General features: G+C 40.6%; 1 protein-coding gene across 7 annotated transcripts in view; it reads right to left on the bottom strand.

The window, feature by feature from the left end:
- Nucleotides 1-19,504, bottom strand: part of KIAA1328 (KIAA1328 ortholog) — a 258,802-nt gene that overhangs the window by 142,561 nt on the left and 96,737 nt on the right. For all 7 annotated transcript variants that reach the window (XM_043515012.1, XM_038401584.2, XM_043515013.1 and 4 more), the window contains exon 6: nucleotides 15,227-15,354. In XM_043515012.1, coding sequence (XP_043370947.1) covers nucleotides 15,227-15,354 — 128 coding nt within the window. The remainder of the gene's footprint in view (nucleotides 1-15,226; nucleotides 15,355-19,504) is intronic.

The following is a 19,504-nucleotide window of genomic DNA, read 5'->3' as shown; positions in this document are numbered from 1 at the left end:
AAGGTCTTGTCAATTTGTTGTATGAAGAAAGTAGAAAATGAGTTTTTTTTGTTTTTTATAATTTCACTTCCCTAAGATGAGTGAATTCAGAATTTTTAACTATTTTTAAAAGACCTGCACATCTGTCCAGCCAATTCAACATCTATCAACCATATTTCAATCTCAGAGTGTGTTGGCTGAAATTTCACAATACGCTAGGTGCTGAGAAGAGTTGGTAAAATCTGTGGTATATAAGGGCAGATTCAACAGAAGGAACAGTCTAACTTCTTGGTAGACTGGAGACTCATTTATTTTGTTCTTGTGTTTTACTCACCGAACTGCAGGCTTTTCATTTTAGATAGTATGAGATCCTTTTATGTCTGAGGAATAAATATACCTACAAATTGAATCACATAGTATGTATTTTGTTTCATTTCATAAAGTCTAGATGAAATTTTCACCTGAGCTTTCTCAATGTTTTTTTCCCCTCAATTGGGGAAAAACATAACAAGCAGCATTTGGCTTGTTTCTAGAGAACTCCCTTTCAAACACGGACTAAATAGAACCCAGCTTTACTTGCAATAAATATCTGAAACTGACAGCTAGACATATTATGGCTGTTGGCATAGAAGGATAATGACGAGGGCCGTCAAGCAATTAAAAAAATTAATCACGATTAATCGCACTGTTAAACAATAGAATACCATTTATTTAAACATTTGTGGATGTTTTCTACATTTTCAATATATTGATTTCAATTACAATACAGAATACAAAGTGTACAGTGCTCACTTTATATTTATTTTTATTACAAATATTTGCACTGTAAAAAACAAAAGAAAACAGTATATTTCAATTAAACTAATACAAGTGCTCAAGTGCAATCTCTTTATGATGGAAGTTGAACTTACAAATGTAGAATTATGTATAAAAAATAATTGCGTTCAAAAATAAAACAATATAAAACTTTTAGAACCTACAAGTCCATTCAGTCCTATTTCAGCCAATCGCTCAGACAAACAAGTTTGGTTGCAATTTGCAGGAGATAATGCTGCCCATGTCTTGTTTACAATGTCACCTGAAAGAGAGAACAGGCTTTCGCACGGCACTGTTGTAGCAGCTGTGACACTGCACCCCATAATGCTTTATAGAAATATGCTTATGAGTGTAAATATGACATAACTGGAATATGTTTAACACTAGATATGCCATGTAACATATCTTTGCAAAGGTTACGTTTTACTGCATGTATTCATCCTCAGCATGGATTCACCAAGGGAAGGTCATGCCTGACTAATCTAATCGCCTTTTATGATGAGATTACTGGTTCTGTGGATGAAGGGAAAGCAGTGGATGTATTGTTTCTTGACTTTAGCAAAGCTTTTGACATGGTCTCCCACAGCATTCTTGTCAGCAAGTTAAGGAAGTATGGGCTGGATGAATGCACTATAAGGTGGGTAGAAAGCTGGCTAGATTGTCGGGCTCAACGGGTAGTGATCAATGGCTCCATGTCTAGTTGGCAGCCGGTGTCAAGTGGAGTGCCCCAGGGGTCGGTCCTGGGGCCCGTTTTGTTCAATATCTTCATAAATGATCTGGAGGATGGTGTGGATTGCACTCTCAGCAAATTTGCGGATGATACTAAACTGGGAGGAGTGGTAGATACGCTGGAGGGGAGGGATAGGATACAGAAGGACCTAGACAAATTGGAAGATTGGGCCAAAAGAAATCTAATGAGGTTCAATAAGGATAAGTGCAGGGTCCTGCACTTAGGATGGAAGAATCCAATGCACCGCTACAGACTAGGGACCGAATGGCTCGGCAGCAGTTCTGCGGAAAAGGACCTAGGGGTGACAGTGGACGAGAAGCTGGATATGAGTCAGCAGTGTGCCCTTGTTGCCAAGAAGGCCAATGGCATTTTGGGATGTATAAGTAGGGGCATAGCGAGCAGATCGAGGGACGTGATCGTTCCCCTCTATTCGACACTGGTGAGGCCTCATCTGGAGTACTGTGTCCAGTTTTGGGCCCCACACTACAAGAAGGATGTGGATAAATTGGAAAGAGTACAGCGAAGGGCAACAAAAATGATTAGGGGTCTAGAGCACATGACTTATGAGGAGAGGCTGAGGGAGCTGGGATTGTTTAGTCTGCAGAAGAGAAGAATGAGGGGGGATTTGATAGCTGCTTTCAACTACCTGAAAGGGGGTTTCAAAGAGGATGGCTCTAGACTGTTCTCAATGGTAGCAGATGACAGAACGAGGAGTAATGGTCTCAAGTTGCAATGGGGGAGGTTTAGATTGGATATTAGGAAAAACTTTTTCACTAAGAGGGTGGTGAAACACTGGAATGCGTTACCTAGGGAGGTGGTAGAATCTCCTTCCTTAGAGGTTTTTAAGGTCAGGCTTGACAAAGCCCTGGCTAGGATGATTTAACTGGGACTTGGTCCTGCTTTGAGCAGGGGGTTGGACTAGATGACCTTCTGGGGTCCCTTCCAACCCTGATATTCTATGATTCTATGATCCTATTCGTATGCATGTATCATTTTTATATCTGAAGTTATGAGTGTTGGCTCTACGCTTTTAAAGTGTTTGCTGTAAAAAGAACCTAAGGCAGATTTGGTCAACATAGTGTGAAGGGGTTATTCAAGTAATTTGGAGTACTTGGCTAACAATGGACCTTGAAAGATGCCAATCCACATCTGAGCTTTCCGGGGAATGTTCAGGCTAACATGTGAGCAATGGCGTCTGTAAAGAACTGAGTCACGCATGGACATGTGACTTGCCCAAGTGACTCCAAAATTCCATCTTGTAGCTGTGATTCTGCATAGGAAAACACAAGAGAGACTATATAAGGCCCTGGGAAACCCCTCCATTTTGTCTTCAGCTGGCTTAGAATATAGCCCCTCCAACCCAAAGAGATGCCTGAAAGAAATTGGAACAAAGGACAGTAACTACAGGGGTGAGAGTGACTGCTGGACCAAGACTAGGAGGAAGTCTAGTCTGTAAAAGAAGCTTATTGGAACATCTCTGAGGATGAGATTTACCTGAATTTAGTTTCTTACTGTATTAGGCTTAGACTTGCGTTTTATTTTATTTTGCTTAGTAACTTACTTCCTTCTGTCTGTTATTACTTGGAACCACTTAAATCCTACTTTTTATGTTTAATAAAATCACTTTGTACTTATTAATTAACCCAGAGTATGTATTAATACCTGCGGGGGCAAACAGCTGTGCATATCTCTCTATCAGTGTTATAGAGGGTGAACAATTTATGAGTTTACTCTGTATAAACTTTATACAGAGTAAAATGGATTTATTTGGGGTTTCGATCCCATTGAGAACTGAGTATCTGGGTGCTGGAGATAGGAGCACTTCTTAAGCAGTTTTCAGTTAAGCCTGCAGCTTTGTGGGTGACGTGGTTCAGACCTGGGTCTGTGTTTGTAGCAGGCTGGTACAACCAGGCAAGGTACTGAAGTCCCAAGCTGTCAGGGAAAACAGGCTCAGAGGCAGTCCCAACACATCAGGTGGCAGTTCACAAGGGGGTTTCTGTGACCCAACCCATCACACCAGCATTGCAAGATATTTACGTGCCAGATACTCTAAAGTTTCATAAGTTCCTACATGCTTCAACCACCATTTCAGAAGACATGCGTCCATGCCAACGACAGGTTCTGCTCGATAACAATTCGAAGCAGAGTGGACTGACGCATGTTCATCTTCATCATCCGAGTCAGATACCACCAGCAGAAGATTGATTTTCTTTTTTGATGGTTCGGGTTCTGTAGTTTCTGCATCAGAGGGTTGCTCTTTTAAGATATCTGAAAGCATGCTCCACACCTCATCCCTCTCAGATTTTGGAAGGCATTTCAGATTCTTATACCTTGGGTCAAGGACTGTATCTATCCTTAGAAATCTCACATTGGCACCTTCTTTGCATTTAAAATGAACATGTGCTAGGTCATCATCCAAGATTGCTATAACATGAAATATATGGCAGAAAGTGGGTAAAACAGAACAGGAGATATACAATTTCCCCCCAAGGAGTTCAGTCACAAATTTAATTAACACATCATTTTTTTAACAAACAGCATCAGCATAGAAACATGTCCTCTGGAATGATGGCTGAAGCATGAAGAGACATATGAATGTTTAGCATATCTGGCACATAAATACCTTGCAATGCCAGGTAAAAAAGTGCCATGCAAACACTTGTTCTCACTTTCAGGTGACATTGTAAATAAGAAGCAGTCAGCATTATCTCCCATAAATGTAAACAAAATTGTTTGTCTTAGCAATTGGCTGAACAAGAAATAGGACTGAGTGAACTTGTAGGCTCTAAAGTTTTAGATTGTTTTGTTTTTCCGTGCAGTTATGTAACAAAAAAAAAATCTATGTAGAAATCTCATTATAGTATTTGTATGATGTGAATTGAAAAATGCTATTTCTTTTATCATTTTTACAGTGCAAATATTTGTAATAAAAAAATAATAGTATCCCCTCACCCCCACAGCCTTAGTTCACCATGACACCAGTGAGGGCAGAGGCTGCACTGCGGGGGCAGAGGAGAGCAGGAAGGGAGGCTCACCTGCAGCTACAGGGGAGCAGGCGGGCGGTGCGGGTGGCAAGAGCACGGTGAACGTGAGCGGAGGACTCAGAAGGAACACTGGACGGCTGCGCAGCAGGCCAAAGAGAAGCAGTGCTTTGAAAGGGAAACCATTGCTTCTCTCCAGCTGTGCAGGGGCCCGTGCTCCTCCTGAATCCTCCACCCAGGTTCGCAGGGCTTCATTTTGAAAGGGGCTTTAGAGGGGGGCCTGTCAAGGGACGGAAGTGTGGATAGGGGTCGGAGCAGTCAGAAAGTGGGGGGGTTGGATGGGGGTGGGGTCTCAGGAGGGGTGGTCTGGGGACAAGGAGTAGGGGGGTTGGATGGGTCGGGGGTTCTGAGGAGGGCAGTCGGGGGCGGTTAGGGTTTGGGGAGGCACAGTTTTGGAACCCTCCATACAGTTTTGGAACCCCAATGTGGCCCTCAGGCCAAAAAGTTTGCCCACCCCTGCTTTACACAATCCATTAGATCACAGTGTCTGCATGAATGTTGAAAACTATTAACCAGAAATTCCAGTCCTATTAAAGATATTCCTTGTATAAGAAATGTAATAAATATTTAAAGATCTGTACTTGGGTGTCTGGATTTACTCTTTAAAGAGTAACATTAACATGGGACTTCTTTAAGATATATACTAAGTTTTGTTTTTTTTTTTAAAGCCTCTGAAACTAGGCAATAGGCATACAAAGAATCAGAGAACTCCATCCTTATGCAGCAGTATCTGGTTTGAAGAGCCTGCAAAAGAATTCAGTAAACTAGCACAGAGTTTTTCTGATAAGGTTTAGGAAATTTAAATATTTTTTCTCTCGATCATAGAAAGTACTGTAAACTCAAATTTCTTTTACATACATGTCAGTTCCAGTGTGGATGCTGAATTTGGGCTGTACGTTTGTGTTTTCACTCCGTGCTAACTGTTGGTTTGAAAATATTGAATTTACACAGCCTGCAAGTCTGAAGTATTTATACCTAGCTGGTTTGTTGATCAAGGCCAACATTTTGAAAAAGGTAGATCAACTGCTACCAAGAAGCATTGAAGTCTAGAGATCCTAAAAAAAAGAAAGTTGCTTACCCGTTAGTAGCTGGAGTTCTTTGAGATGTGTTGTCTACATGTGTCCCACTTCTGATGTGCATGGGCCCCATTTGCCCGAGACTGGAACACTTTAGCCAGCAGCATCTGTTGGCTGCACCTTGTGTCCTTCATGCCCCAGAGCCAGGCAGAGCAACCAACTGACCCTCCATTCCTTCACAACCATCAATGCCATATTAATAGACTCTACAGTAGTGGTGAAAGGAGGGTGAGTCCTGGGACACATGTAAACAACACATCTCAAGAGTTAGTCTACATGTAGTCCATTTCTGGTGACTCAAGCTCTGTACAAACATCGGAGGAGGGTATTGTGAGTCTAATCAAACATGAATTGCAACAAAGTCCTGCAGAAATGAGCATCCAAGCAAGATGCCTCTAGAATACAGTATTGCCTAGTAAAAGCATGTACACTACCCCATGTACATAAGCAGCATTACTTATGACAGTTAAAGAAATATCCCTGAGGCCACAGAAGCTGTCTGTGCCCTGGTATAATGTGATCTAATCTGGCCAGGGAGTTCTAAATTAGCTCTCTCGTATACCAACTTAATGAAACTGACACCCACTTGAAAATTCTCTGGGTTGAAATTGCTTGACCCCTAGATCTTTCAGCAATAGAAATAAATAACCTATGTGACAATCTAAATAGTTTTGTTCTATTTTTATAATAAGATAGAGCCCTGAGGACATCTCATGTGGGTAATGCTGTTTCAACCCTAGACAAATGGGGCTCTGGGAAGAACTGAGGGTCGGTTGGTTGCTCTGCCCAGTTTAAAACTGTTGATACGGGGGCTCAAGGCCACAAAAAGTGCACGTGCAGCCAATGGAATTGCTGGCTAAAGTATTCTGATTTCTGGCATACGAACAGCAGAAGTGGAACACATGAAGGCAAACACTTGAAGAATGGTTGGTTTTTTTTTTTTTTTTGTTTTTTTTTTTTAAGCAGGCATACTGGTAGTCCCAAGAGACCCCCACTGAGATCAGGGTTCCATTCCATAGATACTAAGGCTACAAGGGAGCATGGTAATCATCTAGTCTGACCTCCTGTAGAATACAGGCTGTAGAATACAGGCTGTAGAATACAGGCTGTAGAATACAGGCTGTAGAATACAGGCTGTAGAATACAGGCTGTAGAACTTCCCCAAAATAAGTGCTAGAACAGATCTTTTAGAAAAACATCCAAACTTGATTTTACAATGGTCAGTGATAGAGAATTCACTATGACCCCATGGTAAATTGTTACAATGGTTAATTACTCTCATTGTTGTAAATGTATGCCCTATTTGCAGTCTGTTTTTTTCTAGTGTCAATGTCCATTTTGCTAGTCATTGTGCAAATACATAGCAAAGGTTTGCCTCTGACCCCAAAGAACAGTCTCAATAAAGAAGACAGACAAGGGATGGGAGAAAGGATATTTTATTCCTATTTTACAGATGGGGAAGTGAAACACAGGGTCAGTAAGAGACTTGCCCAGGGTCACACAAGAAAGACTATGGCAAATCCAAATTGAGCCCAGTGCCCTAACTGAGCTAGTAGGGATGAGTTTGAAGAGCTCAGTGTTTCCTGTTACACCTCCTTCTGATTGATCTTTGCATTTCAGTTTGTTTGGTCCTCCTGGATCTGTGTCACCCTCCAGCCCTTCTGTGGCTCTGCTGCAACCTTTTCCATACCCTTCATTGATTCAGAGGATGTCACTTTCACCTTTATCTGCTTCTTTTCAGCCTACAGTTCTGTTCCCTTTGAGAAAACTAGTCAGTAATTTCCCCAGCTATAACAGTCAAAGCTCAATTCACTTTAAATAAAGCAGTATTTATTGGCAATGTGTGGAACAAAGAGGAAAAAGTAATAAAAAAAGGATTGTTAGACAATATACATCTCATATATAGATACTACTAAAAGCACCTTCAGGCTAGCCCTAAATTTAAGTTAAAGAAAAATCCAAGTTACCTAAATGCCACCAAACTCATCACTACTCCTAACTAATATTGACTTATGTTAAACCTTTGTCTCTTCCTGGCTACTTCTCTTCCCAAATTATCCGATACCTTTGGGTCCACTTCAGATTACAGTAGTTCTTTATTTATTGTCCCAATCCACATTTATCTTTCAGATGGGCTCATCCATTGTTCCAGTACAGCTGGGTAAACAACAAAATAAATTCTACATGTAGGTTTGCCTCCCAGCATTCAAAACCCTTTGCATACTTTTTTCTTTAATCAAGCTAAACAATGGTTTTAAAGGTGATCCGTGAAAAGGCAAAAAAAAAAAGAGCTTGGTTTGTGCAGACTGCCCCCCCCCCAATACACACTGCTTTTTCAGGGAAATAACCCAGATGACAGAACTTTGAAAGGCTACCTTTGTTAAGGCAGAAGATGACGGATGTGGACAAGCATTTTAGCCACCTAGATGAAAAGAAAGCAGAATCTGTGGCCTTTTCTGTGAAGGGAGTTCTTCAGTTTTTATTTTGATACTACACAGAATATCATATCAGTAACATTTAAGATGAACAAGTGATTTTTCTTTTTTTTTTTTTAATAAAATCTAGTCTCCAAAAAGGAATGCTAATCTTGTTAGATCATATACTACCCAGGCCAGAGACTATGTCTTCATATGTGTTTGTACAGCACTTTGTTAAATAGCACCCTGTTCTTGACAGGGACCTCTGGGTGCTAAACAACAGATAAACTAATACATAACACACAAGAACAAGGAGGAGTAGATGCCCCTTTGGAATTTGTTGGGATTTGGAATTCACTCTCTGTTAGGTTTTCCTAGCTGCTGCTTAGCTATGGGAGAACCCAAGCTGAAAACACAGAATCTGGTGAACAAGAATCTTCTTGAGCCAAGGGAATCAACAGATGTACTGATAATCTTATACAAATAAGAAATAAAAGCAGCAAGCTGTACTTGAAAATAAAAAGATTACTATGAAGCAGGCAGAGCCATGGTTAAAGATATTATCCCTCCCTTCAACAGAAGATCAAGAATTCCATTCCAGTAAAAGTTCAGCCTTCAGTCCAGCTCTTGAGAGTCAAGTCCTACTCAAAGCTGCGGAACATTTCCACAATTTCATCAGCCACATACTTGCCAAAGTAAATTGGATTCTTTCCACTGTTTGAGATGGCAGTGAAGCAGGGCCTGTATAATTAGGTCAAACCTGATTACCTAGAACAGCAGTAATTTTCTTGCCATCTCCATGTAAAGCTTCTTGAAATGGCAAAGGATGAACAATTGGGAGCAGCAGAAAGATGTCCAAAATAGTTTTTGATAGAGTTAACTATGTTTTAATATGGATGGCATTTTCTATTAATATCAGGGCAGAAACCTATTGTTGAGTAGAGCTCTTCACTTTCTTTACACTAAAACTATCTCTTTGCATCAGTCTGACTCTACTTTACTGACCACTTTAATAGTCACTTTACAATGAATGCTTCTTTTTATGGGGTGGTGGAAAGTAAACCAATTTTAGTTCAGCTTCTAGGTATTGAATTTATTATAAAAAGTTATGTACTTAAAACTCCTCTAATGAAACCAGAGGCATCATGAGATATTAACCTAGATGGTAGGAAGGCCAGTTTGAATAATTCAGTTCATGTCACCTTAAGTATCTTTTCAAAGGGAATTAACTTTATCTCACAAAAAAAAAAAAAAAAGATACTTCATGTTCCAGTTACTGATTATTGACTCCACAAAAGTTCGGTCTTAAATCATTTCACCTCCGTTTTCCTAATAATTTCAGTCCACTGCCAGGGTATTTCTTTAAATTTTGAGCGTTGGCTTCTGTTTAAAAGGACCCTACTACTAAGCAGAGATTATGAACAACAGCAATTCCAAGGTCATGAAAGGATAACAAGATGCAGGCAAACTAAACGTAACCCAAAGTAGCAGCATTAGTTCAATGTGGATAAGAATCAGGGCTGCATTTCAGTCACAGACGCAACAGTATTGTAGCTCCTGCAGTCATTTGGTTGCTACACAACTATCCATTTCTTTTCTCGACAGTGTGAGAAAATTTGGTAACACTGCAGCATGCCTCATTCTCTTTTGTTACTCCACATTCCTAATCCTGAAATCAGCTTTTGGTTACTGAAAGGTGATGTTGCACTGGCAGTCCAAGTCTGCAGATAATGGGCAGCTTTATCAATATTAATCCACATAAAAATAAGGAAGGAAGAGTAGAAAGGTGAACAGCAGAAGATGCCATGATGATGGGTGTGGCTTGAGATCACAAGTCAAAAAAAAAAGTTAGATTAAAAATGGGAGGAAGAGAAGAACAGAGACAAGAGAGTTCTAAATAGACCACATTAAGAGGCATTTCTTTACAAAGTGTAGTTGGGTGTCCTCCCATGTGGTTCTGCAGGGCAGAGAAGAGAAAAGATTACCTATATTTAACTGCTCTTTGAGTGTCACCTTTGATTATCACACTTGTGGGATTGATGCCCTGGCAGCTCAAACTACAGGTGCCAATTCCACAAGTGAGAATAGACAGCAGTTACAAAAAGAAGGAAATGTTATCTACCTCTATTTAACAAGCCAGGAGGTTTATAGTTGGGTGGCAAGCCAATAGCTGAAGCTCTTACAGTCCATTTGATGTATCCAGGCTTTCCTGACCTCAATCAAAATAAACAGACAGAAAAAAAGTTCCCCGTGGTCAGCGATTTAAACAGAACTCAGGAAAGATTAAGATTAAAATTAAAGAGTCTGGACAAACTGGAGAAATGGTCTGAAGTAAATAGGAGGAAATTCAATAAGGACAAATGCAAAGTACTCCATTCAGGAAAGATCAATCAGTTGCACACATACAAAATGGGAAATGACTGCTTAGGAAGGAGTTTGGATCACAAGCTAAATATGAGTCAACAGTGTAACACTGTTGCAAAAAGACAAACATCATTCTGGGATGTATTAGCAGGAGCGTTGTAAGCAAGATACAAGATGTAATTCTTCTGCTCTACTCCACACTGATTAGGCCTCAACTGGAGTACTGTGTCTAATTCTGGGTGCCACATTTTGGGGAAAATGTGAACAAATTGGAGAGAGTCCAGAGAAGAACAAAAAAGGGATTAAATGTCTAGAAAACATGACCTATGAGGGAAGATAGAAAAAAAATGGGTTGCGTTTGTTTAGTCTGGAGAAGAGAAGACTGAGGGGGGGACATGATTACAGTTTTCAGGTACATAAAAGATTGTTACAAGGAAGAGGGAGAAAAACTATTCTTATTAACCTCTGAGAAGCAATGGGCTTAAATTGCAGCAAGGGTGATTTAGGTTGGACATTAGGAAAAACTTCTTAATTATCAGGGTGGTTAAGCACTGGAATAAATTGCCCAGGCAGGTTATGGAATCTCCATCATTGGAGATTTTTAAGAGCAGGTTAGACAATGGCCTATCAGGGATGGTTTAGATAATACTTAGTCCTGATGTGAGTGCAGCGGGTTGGACTAGATGACCTCGCAAGGTCCCTTCCAGTCCTACAATTCTGTGATTCTATAAGGTTTTCTTCAGCCTAAACAACATAAGAACAAAGGTCAGTAAAGAACCTCCTGGATCAAGTCCAGTCCACAAGTCCATATAATCCTGTTCATAAATTTATCAAGCTCCATCTTAAAACTGAGTCAGTTGTTTGCCTCCACTACTCCTATTGGAAGGCTATTCCAGAACCTCCTCCCCCAACACAAATGTCACTGAGAAGGGTGGCTTTCTCTGGCCTAGAGTTTAAGAGCAGTAAAAAGTCATTTTAAATCAGGCCATATAAGGGCTCTTCTACCTGTCATTTCCTTCTTCCTCCATGTTGGAACTGTTTCTGATTATCAATTCCAACTTCACTCTTTAGGACACAGCTGGGAAATTACTGCATTCACTACGGAGAACTTTGCCCTGCTACCCTGACACTTAGAATATGCAGCTCTAGTCAGAAAAAGCACATTAACTTTCTTTGCCAACCCCTGAACAGGGTCTAACGTGCCTGGTCACCCCATTTCTAGTGTTCTCTCAATAGAACTTTCTCCCCTGTGAGGATTAGGATAGGTAAATCACAATGCTGAATTGTCTACCAGGTTCTGAGCAACTGTAAGGGAAGTGCTCATGACTAATCAGATGATCTTCAACGAGTTAAATTATGTAGATATGCTAGTCAATGCCTTCTTAGTCCATATAGCTAAATGGTCTCCCAAACTTTAACACTTAGGCTATATGTCTACACTGCAATTAACCCAGGCTCTTACATGGGTTTTAGCCTTAACTCCCCCTTTCTGACTACATAAAAAACCTCTAGGCCAGGTTTAAAGGTGCTTTAAATAGACAGGCTAGTTTACCTGGCTGGTGACATGGGTTAGGAAACAAAGCTTAAACTTGGCCCGGAACCCACACACTTTGCAGTAAGGACACAGGCTAAATCACTTGAGTCCTCCAGTCTTCTTTCTTTAACCTCCTGGACCCGCAGGTGCATCCACCAGTTTCTGCCATTTATTTCAATCTTGTGCTGGTCTGTTCAGGCTTCTGAATGTCACGTTGATGGGTTTGGCTTCTCTATTGGTCTATAATGTCTCTCTTGGTCACCCTCTTTTTCTCTTTCCACGTGTGTCCATATTATCACTTGCTCGGGAAGACATGTTGGCGGCATCCATAAAGTGTGTCTCAGCACAAAGGCCCATTATATATGCCCCCTGTGATAAATGAGAGGCGGTTGGCTCCCTTTTGTGGACACCCAGCCAGCCAGTTAGCTATAGAATCCCTCTTGGTAGCTGTTCTCTACTTCCTTTACCTGTAAAGGGTTAAAAAGTCTGACAGCATGCATAGGTAAAGGGAAGTGAATGGGCACCTGACCAAAAGAGCCAATGGGAGGGCTAGAACTTTTTAAAATTGGGAAATCTTCCGTTTCTCTGTTGTTGTTCTCTGGGGAAGAGGGCAGCAGTTATGCTGTGAGAAGCTGAAGGCCAGGTATGAAAATCATCAGAATCATACCTACAAACTGCTTATTTGGAAACCAAGATATGTAAGTAGATCAGAAAATGTGTAAGACGACGTGATTAGGTTTATTTTGTTTATTTCTTTTGGCTTGTGGACTCCTATGTGCTAACCCCAAATGCTTTTATTTTGTTTGTAACCTTTACGCTGGACCTCAAGAAGGTTATGCTCGATGTTTAATTTTTGTAAGTGGGTTTTTAAAATCTAGCAAAAGCCTATGTTCCAGATGTATTTTCTTTCTTTTTGTTTTTAATAACATTTACCTTTTTTAAGAACAGGATTGCATTTTTGGTGTCCTAGGAGGTTTGTGCATATGTTGTTTAATTAGCTGGTGGCAATAGCTGATTTCCTTAGTTTTCTTTCTCAGCTCTTTCACAGAAGGGGGGCGAAAGGGATTGAGGGTACCCCACAGGAAGGAATTCCCAAGTGCTCTTTCCTAATTTCTCAAAAGGGGGAAGAGGGGGTGCACTTGTGTGGTGGCAGCATCTACCCATCCTAGGTCAGAGAGAAGCTGTGACCTTGGGAGTTTAATACCAGCCTGGAGTGGCCAGTATTAATTTTTAGAATCCTTGCAGGCCCCCACCATCTGCACTCAAAGTGCCAGAGTGGGGAATCAGCCCTGATCCCCCACATACAGGTGAGTGCAGAAATAACGAGGACACAGCTTTGCAGTGGGGATGGTCACACCCAAGCCAGGCTACCAAAAGTGCTCAGACCTAGGTTCCAACAACTTGTGTTAACTGTGTAGAGTAGACATAATTGCAGAGAGAGAAGCATGGCTAGACTGCAACCAGTAGGAGTTCACAGAAGAGGAGCTCAATACCTTGAGGTTCATAGAAGTTTGATCAAAAAGTGTCAGCAGGGCTAAAGTTAGAAAGTAGCCAGCAAGACGAGGCCTCATCTTAAATAGGAAAGAAAGAGTTGCTGCCATTAAAATGGGATGAAAGGAGGGCAAATTGGACAGGCAAGGTGGAAGGTCTCAATGCACCATATTACAGACACTGGGGCTGGAGTCAGTCCCAATCATGACTCCATGGCACCAAACTATTCATCAAATGGTAATGAGCATTAGGTGCTGCACTGATATGTGCTGATGCACTCATTATTGAGGCTTTTTTACTTGTCTGCCTTTATATTTTGGCATAGAAGCTATGGTGGATGACCTGATACCAGGTATTACCCAGGAGCAAAAGATAAAGATATTTGTCTGTCTGTCAACTGGTTCAAAGTAAAAAAAATCTCAAACAAAACTCGCCTCCTCATGAGTAATGGCCTCATCACAAACACAGCTGGCACTGCCAGGCTGGTCTGTGTTGAATTACTGAAAGAGCTTCAACTTGGCTTTTTCAAATTCCCCAGTGAAGTGCAGGTATGTGAGAGAATAATAAGACCAGAAGTTCTCAGGCAAGATTTGCTAATCTTAGGAACTCCATACAAGTCAAACATTCACAAGATTTTAAATGTGGCAGAACACAAAAATTTCTATCAATATTTATAAAACCCAGCAGGACATTGTATATAACAGGAAACTGAAGGGGAAAGTCAGTTCTTCTTTCTAAATACAAAGTTAAGTGCTGTTACACACTTATTAAAAAGAAAAGCCAAATGCCACTCACCAGGATAGAATTCATCAATAGCTAGCTGTGTCTCTGCAGTTTTGTTAGAATGCAAGCTCCAGGAAGCACAGTGTGCCACCTACTGGGTTTTCTACAGTGCTGAGCTCATTGCCAGCACATAACTGTTATGAGATTAGAAGCCCCTAGCAGATGCTTCAAGGCTTCAAGACCTAAAAGTTATACCATTATTAGAAGCTACAGGCTCATGTGAGACACCAAGAATGGAGATCTGCAGAGACAATTTTTTGAAGAAGATTAGATAAGAACAACATTGGTCAGAGCCATTATCTTCATCTTGGTGAAAGGATCAGCTATCTGCAGGTACATAAATCAAGTAACTAGCTATCAGCAAATCACTAATAGCAAGGTCTTTAGCTACTTTCCTGTTTCAGCATATGGGAACCTTAGACCACTTAACCACTTAGGTAGGACATACAGCATCTCAAGCAATATTTTCTCTTTTAACTTTATGTGCAATTAGTAGTTGTTTTATGAAGGTTCAAAATGAGATGGACTCCCTCATAGACTGGAAAAGTTCTTATCAGCCAAGCTCACCTGCTTCCACCTCTTTTTCACTCACTGAAAATTATGCTGGAAATTTAAAAGGCTATTTCTACAACGATAGCAAATTCCCTATGAAGCACATGTTGTCCAAAAGGGCTTGAGGAAGGCAACAGCATCCCTTACCTTTTTCCTTAGACTGCAATGAAAAGGATTCCTCGCAGTTCCCGCTGCAGTACAGTAGAATCAATGAACTTGACCTGATTTACTGATCCAAGGGTTGCTTTAAGTAATAATTTCTTAGCTCTAATCCATGTATTACAGAAAAGGGCCATGGAAAAGCCAATCACAGAATTGTGCAAGAACATTTATATACTCTAAGACAACAACATTACAGTTACAGCCCTGACAGTAAGTGAAAGGGTTTTTCAATGGGATCAGCAATGTAGTCATTAAAGAAATGGTGAGGGGAGAGACCTTACCTGCTGCTCCTTCATCTTGGCAGCACCAAGCTCTGAGAGAGAGACCGTTAGCTTTTCTTGCTGTTCAGATAGATACTTCTGATATAGACTCAGAAGTTCCTGGCATTCTCTGTACTGCTGCTGCAGAGGTGAGATAGCAAGTTAAGGGGAAAAAAATATTCCGTATTGACAAGTAAAAATCAAACAAATACCAATTTATTCTGTGTAAATCTGTTTTTGTCCTGTGGTAACTGAAGCCATAAAATGCAGAGAAAGACACACCATGTGAGAATGGGGGGGGGGGAGGGTGGAGATGGATGGTTACTATGGATGTGCCTAAAGGGAAATGAAAAGACCAAACACAAGTGCAATCTTATCCCCCACCCATAAGACAGAGACAAAGGACCTTCACCAAATGTACAAACACTTGAAGGGGCTGAATACAGGAGGTAGGTTATGATATTTCAGTTAGCACAGATACAGCCCTCTTTGCATATGTGGTCCTATTTGTATTCAACTAAGGAAGATAGTGCCAATGCTTTAATTATCAATAGCCAACTGGGTAAATATTCCACTTTTTAAGTACAGCTATGGATTTGGTGCCCATATACTCAATTTGAACTACTGATGGATCATAAACACCACCACAGTTGCAGGACTACAGGCCTTTCAAAGACCAGCAATGATTTTTGGATTGTTATCTGGAGAAGCAGCAAACTGTGGTATTTGCAAGGGTATTAGCTATAATGTCCTGCCTTGCTTGCAGTACTGAAATTCCAAAAGGAGATAAATCTGCTCTTCACCTGTCATTGTGTAATTCCCTCCCTTGCTCATTTAGCATGGTAAACCATTTATGCTCCCCTCCTCATTCCACCCCTCCCCGATTTCAATTATGCATGCGGCTCGGCTAAGGGCTCAATGTCCAAAGAGATTACTCTGAATAAATACTTTAACAACAAGTCATCACAATTAAGGTAGTGAACAAAAACTTCTTCAAATATATAAAATGGTGTTGAGTTACAGATTTCCTTAACATTTTTATGATCTAATCATTGCTTCTGGGCAAATTTGTGTTGCAATCATTTTTGCCAATCATGACTGCATAAATAACTCGCCGCTTTGTTATTCCCCATTACGATCCTTTTAAAAAAAAAAAAAAAAAGAGCCAAAAATGGGATGAGCAAAGCTTTTTGGGGACAGAGCAGAAGGGAGGTGATTAAGATCTAATGCTAAAGTAATAAGGAGAGCTTCTAAAACATCTTTGCTCAGCATCTTGAGATAAAGGCGGGTACAAACAATGGTCTAAATAAGCTAATTGCTTTTTCTAGTCAATCTATCTGAAGCCTGAGCGGTTTTACGTTTTTGTGCATTTTGTCAGAGAGCAGCAAAAGGCTGAAGTGATTTGTGGTGGTTTCAGGAGTCTCTGCCAGCTATGATGTATATAAAAGGAATTTTTTATTCCGGCTGTAACCATAGGCAGTAATGTTTATAGTAGGTGAACATATTAGCCTGGACGCAGGGCATGAATTTTACAGTAGAAAAAGCCAGTACATTTATATGGCCTAAGAGTTAAATGTCAGTATCTGAAGACAAATTATAAGCAAATTCATTTAAACCCATGTTATGTGGCAGAATATAAAAACAGACAATCCTATCTTTATCAATTTTTTATGTCTCTCTTAATTCACTCCGCTTCCAACAGCCCCGCCTTCATACAACAGGACTTTACCCCACTATTTACCCATCGCTGTTCCCTATAGATGTGGGTGAGTGGAATGTACCCTAATGGGCTTTGGGGTACACACATAGTTGGGGTGTATCTATTCTTGTTCTTGCCAATGCATTATACATAGTTCTGTATTTCAAACATGAAAATTATACAGTATGAGAGTCACACCCAATGAAATTAATACAGTGGGAATGCATTACACCAGGGGGCCCCAAACTCTGCTCCACTGGCAACCTTGAAGTGCTTGCTGTGCACGTGATGATGCCTCTTCTTGCTTCTAGCCGCTCAATTTATTTAAAAGAGAGCTAAAAACATGACTTGCTTCCCTAACATTACTTCTACACATCAGCAATGGCTGGTATTGTTGAAAGGATATTGTGCGTTCACAACTGGGAGGGGTGATGGTTTGCATGAGCATGAATGATTGGAGAGAAGTCCATGAGACTTTTTCCCTTTTTAAATATGGTTCACATTGTGACAGTGGTTAGGAGTCCCTGCATTAGAGATAAAACCTTGTTCATTCACCCAATACTAGGGACATTCATTGTGAAGTAACGAGTAAGCAATCAAACAAAAAAGGTATAATATATCACAAAGTGTTCTCTGTTCATTCATTTAGACAAATGTAGCTTAGTTTTAGCTATGATGATACTTCTTACTAAGCTAGTTCATTTACTGCTGTATAATTTTCTAAGACACAAGCCTTAATATGAGATATTACTCTTCCAATCTATTAAAACTTTACTAAACTTGGAGAAAGAGCACCTTACTTTGTAGGAATTAACAAGATTCTACTCCACACACCATTCAATTGGGAATGATACAATGTTGATACAATATTGATGAGGAGGCTATAAGTACCTGTATAGACACACAGGCTGATGAAATACTTGCACAATATCTGCTTTGAAGAAAATCACAAATTTCATGGAGAGGGAAAAACTAAATCTATAGGACTACAAATCCTAGAATTGAAACATAGCTAAATGCTCAAATAAGATCACATCTCTTTAAGAGTTCAAGAGTCCAAATACTGGATTAACAAGATATTAATTATCTGATTATAGCTGTTTAGGATTTCACTGAACTGTATTCTCATTTATTGCTCAAAAAATTAACACTTGAATTACTGTAATTTGCTACACACAAAAAAGTTTGTTAATGCAGTATTAAGCTTGTACAGTAACAAGAGAATCATAAGAAGTCAGGAAATGCAAAAGTTCAGGTTTTAACAGCAATATGAATTCACCATACTGCATATCCTGTCTATTTTATAGGATTCATTTAGTGAAACAATAGATTAAAGTAACAGATACAGAGTTCATATATAGCTCTTAGAAGCAAAAACCTTGCTCTGAGAGGTTTGTCTTGGAGAGCTGGGATTGCCCAAGCAGCAGGTGCTAGTAGCATTATGCTTGTGGGGGCCAGAAGCAGACATACTTCCAGAGGCACAAAGGGGGGGGGGGAGTGAACTGGGTAATATGGTGGCCATTAATGTATGCTCCCTCCAGCACTGCCTTTCAGCTGCAAACTGACATACAGGATTGGGGCAGGACCATGGCTACCGCCCACCGCTCCAACTTGCCCCCTCTGGAGCATTTACGATTGTTGGCAGTAGTAGCAGCCCACTCATGAGTTTAGAAGTATAAGCAGCTGTATTATAACTACCATTTTCCCAGTAGTCTGGGACTCAAGGGCTCTCCACCGCATCCCACTAGCAGAGCCAGAATTTGGTCCTTAGGAAAAAATAATAGCAAATACCACACATCTACACGGTAGGCATGTTAGCATTTATTTGACTTTTTATAATGTTCATAGTGCAAACTGTAATGTTGCAACAAGACAGAGTTTCCCTCCCCCGGCACACCCTTCCCCATTTCATTTCCTAACATTTGGTTCGTCTGTTTTTAATTGAAAACCTGGGGGTTCTACCAGGGGCTCCCCCAGAAATTTTTCCCATAGTACACACAACTGAACCACTAGTTTAACTTCACATGGAGTCACCTAGGTCTGGCCCGGCTGCCCCTCCATCAAGAGGCCAAAGTGAGTGGAATTGCGACTTGGTGTACGACGTTGCAGCACCACTCAGGTTTAGTACAATAGCCTCTCCGCCATGATGGAAGGGCTACTGGGCCAAATTTCAGCCACTCAGTTTGGGGGGCCTCTCAAACAGGGGCCAAAGGCAAACTACCCGTTTCCCCACTCCCCAGGTGATGCAGCCCTTGCCAATGGTATGCACCACACATATGACGTATACAGCTATGGGCACCACTGGGTTCTTTGACTTACAGAGCTTACTTCCTCCATCAGCTTCCCCAGTAAAGCTTTTCATTTCTGCATATTCACCTGTGCAATGCTGAAAAACCATCAACTGGTACATCTTTCTCTAACCGTACCCACTGCTTTACAACTTGAACAAACCAAGAACCAACATGATGTGGCTTCATCTGCTCACACATGAAAAGCCACATGCACAATACTCGCAGTTTATTTTTTATAAACAAGAACGTAGAAAGAACATTAAAATCCACACCAAAGTGTTCTAACATTCTAAGCACGGCTAAGGCTGT

Source organism: Dermochelys coriacea, chromosome 5, assembly GCF_009764565.3.
Source record: "Dermochelys coriacea isolate rDerCor1 chromosome 5, rDerCor1.pri.v4, whole genome shotgun sequence".
Taxonomy (NCBI): Eukaryota; Metazoa; Chordata; order Testudines; family Dermochelyidae; genus Dermochelys; species Dermochelys coriacea.
The sequence above is the reverse complement of the archived record's forward strand: the minus strand, read 5'-3'. Positions and strand labels throughout refer to the sequence as shown.